General features: G+C 40.2%; 1 protein-coding gene across 2 annotated transcripts; it reads right to left on the bottom strand.

Annotated features, from left to right (window-relative positions):
- Positions 1-3,898: 3,898 nt before the first annotated feature.
- LOC124642057 (macrophage mannose receptor 1-like) lies at positions 3,899-7,644 on the bottom strand. Of its 2 annotated transcripts, none has more exons than XM_047180356.1 (6): positions 7,562-7,644; positions 6,207-6,317; positions 5,523-5,663; positions 5,122-5,325; positions 4,519-4,773; positions 3,899-4,386 (listed from the first exon to the last, which is right to left on the bottom strand). In XM_047180356.1, exons 1-6 carry the CDS (start codon positions 7,632-7,634, stop codon positions 4,154-4,156), a joined length of 1,017 nt encoding a protein of 338 aa, XP_047036312.1. In that variant the 5' UTR covers positions 7,635-7,644; the 3' UTR covers positions 3,899-4,153. The 2 variants fall into 2 exon arrangements, with proteins under 2 accessions (XP_047036312.1, XP_047036313.1); XM_047180357.1 differs by having other exon boundaries at positions 4,519-4,774; positions 5,132-5,325.
- Positions 7,645-7,726: the final 82 nt, after the last annotated feature.

Genomic DNA, 7,726 nt, shown 5'->3' with positions numbered 1-7,726 from the left:
CCCCAAAGGGTGATAGCCATTAGGCTAATCCGGGGGTACCGCACGATTTCCCGCGAAGCAGCTGGCCTACTTGCTGGACTGCCACCGTGGGATCTGGAGGCGAGGGTCTTCTTGCGCCTGTATGACTGGCGCGAGGAGGCTCAGCGCCGGGGAGAAACCCCGTTGCCGCGGCAAGTTGTCGCGCAGCGGGCGGAGCTCCGGCGCGATCTCATGGTGGCCTGGAGGGAGCGACTGTCGCAACCCAGTGCAGGGCACGCCACCATCGTGGCGGTAAGTCCCCTCTTTGAGGAGTGGCTCGGGAGGAGTCACGGCGCCCTCACGTACCGCATGACGCAGGTCCTCACCGGACACGGTTGTTTCGGGAGGTACCTGCACCGCATCGGTCGTGAGGAGGCGCCCGGGTGTCACCATTGTGCGGACAGCCCCGAGGACACGGTGGACCACACAGTCCAGGTGTGCCCCGCATGGGAAGGGCACCGCCGGGTCCTCGTCGAGGCTTTGGGCGGCGGCGACCTCTCGCGTCCGGCCCTGGTTCAGGCCATGGTCCGGGGCGAGAGGGAATGGGATGCCGTCGCCTCCTTCTGCGAAGCGGTCATGCTCGAGAAGGAGGAGGCGGAACGCCAGAGAGTTCGCACCTCTCATCCCGGCCGCCGCGCTGGACCAGGTAGACACCATGGGCGCCGGGTGTCGCGAGATGACTCCCGGCCACCGTAGGCGTGGGTCTGTGGGCGGTGAGTTCGGGTGGCTCATCGTCCCTCTGTCTTTCTAGACGACAGACCCGTGTCGACGGCGCGCGTTGTTCCACGCGCTCCTCAAAGAGATGTCAGCAACCCCAGCGGGGCCCAGCAGGGCCAAGGCCTGCCGGGGCTGCGGGTTGTTCGAAAGAGATACCGCGGCCCTGGTACATAAAAGGCCTATGACGGAACACGACGATTTTAGTCAGTAAGAGTCTGACACTCCCTCACCGCTGCTAACCCACAGCGGGAGGGGTCATTTGATGATTTTACGTCGATAAAAAAAAAAAAAAAAAAAAAAAAAGGGGTATAAATTTACACCGGGTATAAAACACCTTCATTATTTTGAAACCGACTCACACTTGACCATTTTCAGATTTTTCCCTTTACCCTGACATAAAGACCTACCTCCATGCCAAATTTCAAGTCAATACGACCATTGGAAGTGGTCTAGGTTTTTGATGAGTGAGTCAGTGAATAAGTGAATAAGTGAATCAGTCAGTGAGTGTATAGTAAAAATAGCGATTTTCTGACGTCAATATCTCAAGACCTACAATAGGTATATTAATGAAAGGAGATTGGGCAAGAATGTATGAAGTTTGGTCCAAATGTCCACCACGAACGAGACCTATATAATTAAATAGTCCACTTAATTTAGAGTAACTTTTACTAAGAAAGTAAAAAAAAAACAATGCCAAAAAAAAAGTTATAGCCAAAAATGTATTCTTAATTTTCGGTAGTTTTTGTATGTTATCATTATCATTTTTTATTTTATTCCACTTTCATTTACGCACTTTATCTAAAACTAAGATGAGTCTAAAACTAAGACACATTTGCATATAAACAGCCCATATTTTTTGTCCGATGGATGTACGAATCACTAACCAATTGAGGCGCCAGAAGTGCTTGGATATACTCAGCGGTTCCTGGATCTAAGAAAGTTCGATGTAACTGGTGGTATCTTCTCTCTAATAATGAACAATTCTATTTCTTCAGAAGTTACAGAAAGTACGAAAATCGAACATCACGAAAAATAATTGAAAAAAAGAAATTGAAAAAATGTATAAAATGTTTTATTTGATTTTGCTATAACTTTTTTCTGGCATTATATTTTTTTTTACTTTCATAACAAAAAATGTTCCATATTCAACGGGCTATCTAGCCATATAGGTCTCGTTCGTGGTGGACATTTGGACCGGAATCGCCCATTGTCCTTTTGTATTTTAGATAAGTGAGGGGGTCTCAACAGATACTAGAAATTTGATATGCGTAAATAAAATAGATTTTGAGTTACAGGGGGGTCGAATTTGGCCCGAAATGGTTCGTGTAATATAACCCACGGCCGGTGTGTCGCTTTTTTTGCTCGAACTTGGCGGACACACTGCCGTGTGTCTAGATTTATAGGTTTAATATGAAGTGTTCTAGAGTGGAGACCACGCCTCGGTAAACGTAGTGTAGGACGTCCTCAGGCACGGTGGAGTGATGACTTGCGCAAGACGGCTGGCAGGAGCTGGATGCGAGCAGCCGAAAATCGATCTCAGTGGCGTGCATTTGGAGAGGCCTATGTCCAGCAGTGGACTGCTATAGGCTGATGATATAGGTTTAATATGTGTAAGTTGTGGAATGATTACTGTCATTGTCATGAAACATATTGGGAAAACTCTCAAAATGCAATTGGAGTCTATTGCAACCTTTCCAAAGCTTTGATTGCGTTTACCCTGCCACGCTTTTGCATAAGTTACACTGTGACGACGCGACGTTCAAAACGGAGCTTAAAACGAAATAGAATCATAGTTTGCAATGCGCAGATATCAATGGTGCTAAATCTTCGGGCCACCCAGTTCAATTAGGTGTGCCGCAGGGTTCTTTACTTTACTAGGTGCTTTCTTATTCTTAGTGTATACAAATGATTTACCGTTCCATTTGAAAAACATATGTGATGTTGTTTTATTTGCAGACGATACATCTCTCATTTTCAAAGTTGAAAGGAATAGAGAGCCATTTAATGGTGTGAATATGCAATTTCTTTAGTCAAGCACTGGTTTACAACAAATAATTTGGTTCTTAATGCTAAAAGAACTAATATTTTTAAGTTTATTTTTAAGTATATTATTAACCTAAATAATGAAGTTCTTGAAACTGTGAAGTCAACAGTGTTTCTGAGAATAACAGTTGATGGAAAATAATAATCGGCAAGTGCCATAGTTCCCATAGTCTTCCCATTCCTAGTCCACTAACATCCCATCACAATAGCCCAAGTAGTTTTCCTCCATAGTTAGCAATAGTTTAGCACAGAACCGGGGATTGTCCTTGGGTACATTTCTATAGTGTATACGGGGATAATCGTCGGTTTTGTGTCGCCATTTCAGTAAAGTTGTCTCAAAAGGGCTTCAGCGTGTTGGCTTCGGCCCCACGTTCGCCTTCCAAAAATCCGGGACTCTGTAGTCCCGTGGTCGGTTAGAGACATACAAGATAATAATAATAAAAACTTTATTGCAGACCAGGGTCCATAAACAAAAAAACAAAATTACAATTATATAGACACAATACAAAAACACATAAATACAAAAACAATAAGACATACATAGAATTACAAAAACAGAACAAATACAATAGGTACTAATAATAAACATTTACTTAATATAAGTGAACGACGCACGATGCGAACATGCCCGACGCACTGCAAAAGCGCGGCAACCCCAACATCACTCAACACTCTGAAGGCATTTTTAAGGGATTAGGTATCCTTACTGTGGCATCAGAATTCATCTTCACTAAAGATGGCTTTAGTGAAGATGAATGGCTTTTTTTTTACGTCATGTAAATATGTACATAAACTGAACCCTCTTCACTATATAACATATTACTCATAAGCCAGAATATTCATCTTGACATCGAGAAAACTGATGTCCACAGTATCAACACTAGGAACAAGCATAAACTGTGCGTACCCATTCACACGCTTCACAAATTACGTACTTACTAGGCTGGTCGGGTAACTGGGTAAAGTAGGTCAGATAGGTAGTCACTCCTTGTAAAACACTGGTACTCAGCTGCGTCCGGTTAGAGTGGGAGCCCACCCCGATATAGTCGGGATAATTCATTAATTTGGGAGATGGTGGTCATTCAGGATAAGCCCAAGTTCACCACAATATAAACGATAGTTTTAAAATAACGAATTATTTTACTAGTATAGATTACATTTTCTGACTACATATGTAGTTTTATACAATCGATACATTTTAGAAAATTGAATACAGCATATTCCCGCCATGCCCGAACAATCAAGTGGTGGTATTTTTATATGGTCCTGAATGAATTGTTGGTCACACCATGAATGCCACATGTGGAACACGCTAGTAAAACTCGATTTCATGACGACTAAAGTTTGAGGAGAACTCTACCCTAGTTCGCTGATATTATTCAACATTGTTATTAAACCGCTCATCAATATCTATTTCTTCATCAGCCGTAGGCTGGCAGATAGGTGGATACGCTGGGTCCTTCTCACAGATGAATGGAGCTGGTTTATCGCACCAGAGGTCATCCAGAAGCGCTGAACGATAGATGGCCCCGCAGTGTTCACCCGTAGTTGCATTGTTAGGTTCACCACCAGAGAATTTATCGTAACCAGCCTCTTTTAGCGTTTCTCCTGCAAATTTAAACACCTCGTTAGTATAAAGATTTAGTCACCATAAATATTAAAATGAATTGAAAACATTTCGAGAAGTAATACAAATGACTAAGATCTATTGAATCAGTTAACTATGTTTTATATCATTACCATGTATTGTCCTCCAATCGCCCCATAAGCCCCAATCGTGGAAACCGATGAAAGCTACGTCTTTCCAAAAAATTCCAGGTATCCATGCAGCAGGATTATCAGCAAAGACTTGTCTCAAAACTTCCGCTTCATCTTCATTATTTATAATGGCAAGATGGCCGTTTTCAGCCGAACAAACAAAGTGAGCACGATCAAAAGTTCCTGGTACTCTGTGGAACTTGTAGCATTTTTCGGTCACTTCGTAATAGTAGTATCCTGAAATACATAATATCATTACAGCTTAAGTAAGTAAAAGCGGACTCTCCAGCCAGAATCGACGGACTTACTACTTTATGTCAGTAACTAGTGCTATATACTTATTAAACTGCGGAATTTAGCCGACTGACAAAGATCTACGAATTGAAGTATGTAAAATACTGACCTAACCTGGAGTGGAACGGAGTGTCAGCCTACTTACACTCATCCATGTCCCTTCTGGAGCCCTTTGTGTTATTGAGCTGCTGTAAATCTTTTGAGAAATGTTAAAGAATGCTCGTTTAACAATATACGTGAAGTGAATTTTACTTTGTAGGTACCGATCTTTGCATAAACTTATATATTTACCATCATCAGTATCATCAACAGTGCCACACCTATTGGTCAGCACCTCCTTTTCTCCAGAGCGAAAGCAGATGTAAGGTCTGGGTTCCTCACAATATCTGTCAGCTGCAGATCCATTACTGCTAAAGGTTATACATCTCTCTTTATTTCCAAAGTTATCTGGCTCGTTATTGGCCCAAACTAGAGGGATCTTACTGAGAGGTATACCTGTGAAAAATGAATCAAAATTAGATGTCTGGTAATCGATTGGAAATCGCACCAGTAGTTCTTGGGGTTAATTTGTTCCTTCAAACAAACTAACTCTTCAACTAAATTGTGTACATATTTCTTCTAATTTATCTCACCATTTTTGAGAATAAAAGGATTATCTTATCTATATATATTTCAATCACTGCGTAACATACCATCAACCGTATAATAGCTCCCAGACGAGAAGGTAGCATGTATTCCAGTGAAGACTTCAGTATCTTGGATGAAGAAATTCTTCATGGTGTGCCTCATTTCAGCTGCCATTGCTGATGAAGTTGGAGAAGCTAACACAGCACCTGATGATAGAAGTGAACAATTCGATAAAGTAGATAGAGAATTAATAGATGGAGAATTTTGAGATCCAGATTAATCCTATTTTATGGTAACAAACAACCCTACGTCAGTGTTATATTCAGATTACAATTCTTATGCTTGTTTTATTATAACTGCTGTTCAAGAATTTTGCAGTCGTTAGATACATGGCAAACTAAACTGCCAGTTATGGTTAACATGATGGCTGGATAGCAGATAATTTTGAAGATAATAGTTGTAATAATGTTGTAATAACGTGTGATTATGTTGTAAGATATTTTGGTCAATAAACAATAAACTTAAAACTTAAACTTAATACTAGTTAACAATGAATGGACAGTGTTAAAGTCGATATGACTAAAAGTAATGTTACTCATGAGGTGAAGACAAATGTAAGAGTGGGCAGATATAATAATATGGAGGAAGCAAAGTGCACGGATCATAAGTAAAATTGAGATAACAGCAGGAGGACGATGATGAGTAGTAGGCTACTTTTTAGCACTAAGTACTGTACTACATGAGCTTACCTTGAAGACTGCAGCGTAGTCGAGCATCATGCCAAGTCTCAGGTACTACGTTTAGTTTGAACCATCCTTTCGTCAGTAGACTGTATTTGTAGTCGCATGTAAACGCACATTCTGAAACGGGCATAAGGTTTATTTTATCTCGTTTCTTTGTGCTAACTAGTAAAGACCAGGTATGGCCTACCAATGGAGACGCACAAGGCAACTATACATTCAAAAATCCAAACCAATGAAATCAAAGTCCTTAGAAAGTCCTTAGAAATACAAGTACTTTGTAAGAAGATAATTAATTATAATTTATCGAACAATCACTGATATAAGTTCAAATAGAAGAGTTGAATTAGATTTACGAGACATTCCAGGTGTTATTATTTAATTTTTAGGTTTAGGTAAACTCATTTTTCATCCCACCATCTCGGAAAGAGTAGTTTTACCCTTTGATATCGGAGCGCAAAAGCCGTTTTTATCCTCTAGAGCGGCAAAGTGATTTGAATTTAGAACATCGTGTGCAATACTCCATTTGTGACAATCTTGATAAGACTTTTCAAACAAATACACATTAAAGAAATAAAATACTGCTTAAAATAATTATTCAATTAATTGAGTAATTTTTATTATTGTTTTTACATATATTTTTAACCTCGTTTAATTTTAAAACTGAGTTTTCAAATAAATGAACTTTAATACGTACTTCTTTTTAATTTGATACTCATATGTGCGCGCCATTTTGTTTTTTGCATTTAGTAATTTCCTCAATGAGGTGGGATGAAAAGTTACGTGTTGCACTCGAGTGCAAAGATTTTTCACCTTGTGCTCTTTTGATTCCCTCGCTATCGCTCAGGATTCTAATTATTGAAACACTCGCTACGCTCGTGTTTCAATTTTAGAATCCTTCGCTTGCTCGGTCATCAAAATTGAGCCCGCGGTTAAAAAGCAACTTTGCACTCTTGTATAACAAATAACTATTGACAAAGATAAGGCACTACCCCAGTAACCACGCCAATACAGTCAGCCTTTTACGCATAAGGTCCTATCTTAGATATACCCTGATGTTTATTTTAATTATTGCAGATTTCAAAATTCGCCAAACGCTAACAAAACAAAAATTAGGGACAGTGCCGGATCTTTTATGGACCTTCTGCTGAATTTCTATAAACTTTAAACTAGTATCATCAGAAGCATCTTCTTTGATAAAATATTTCTTAACATGACGACTTACTCCAAGTTTTCGGTTTTTGGGGTCCTGGATCTCTAAATCATCCTTCACATGCGATATACGTGAAGTTTGTTAACTTCCGGACAGACAGTCATTATTTGTTTTGATAGAACAAATAAAAAAAAAACAGGATAGGACTTACCTATAGAATATAGGCAGAATATCAACACAAAACACTGAATAAGAGTCTTCATGATGCAAAAAACTATGTACATGTAGCATTCAATCGTCTATCGTTGGCTTATATAGGTTTTCTGGCTCACAGGATATCCAACATACGTTGATCTATGGTAGTATGGAGTTGTGA

The sequence above is a fragment of the Helicoverpa zea genome, chromosome 23, assembly GCF_022581195.2.
Source record: "Helicoverpa zea isolate HzStark_Cry1AcR chromosome 23, ilHelZeax1.1, whole genome shotgun sequence".
Taxonomy (NCBI): Eukaryota; Metazoa; Arthropoda; class Insecta; order Lepidoptera; family Noctuidae; genus Helicoverpa; species Helicoverpa zea.
This window is presented reverse-complemented; position numbering and strand designations above follow the sequence as displayed.

Excerpts from the sequence above, each read along its gene's own strand:
- LOC124642057 (XM_047180356.1), bottom strand. The coding sequence starts at position 7,634 with ATGTACATAGTTTTTTGCATCATGAAGACTCTTATTCAGTGTTTTGTG. Across the intron at positions 5,326-5,522 it reads GAGCTATTATACGGTTGATG|GTATACCTCTCAGTAAGATC; the intron begins GTATGTTACGCA and ends CATTTTTCACAG. Across the intron at positions 4,387-4,518 it reads CGATTGGAGGACAATACATG|GAGAAACGCTAAAAGAGGCT; the intron begins GTAATGATATAA and ends TTAAATTTGCAG.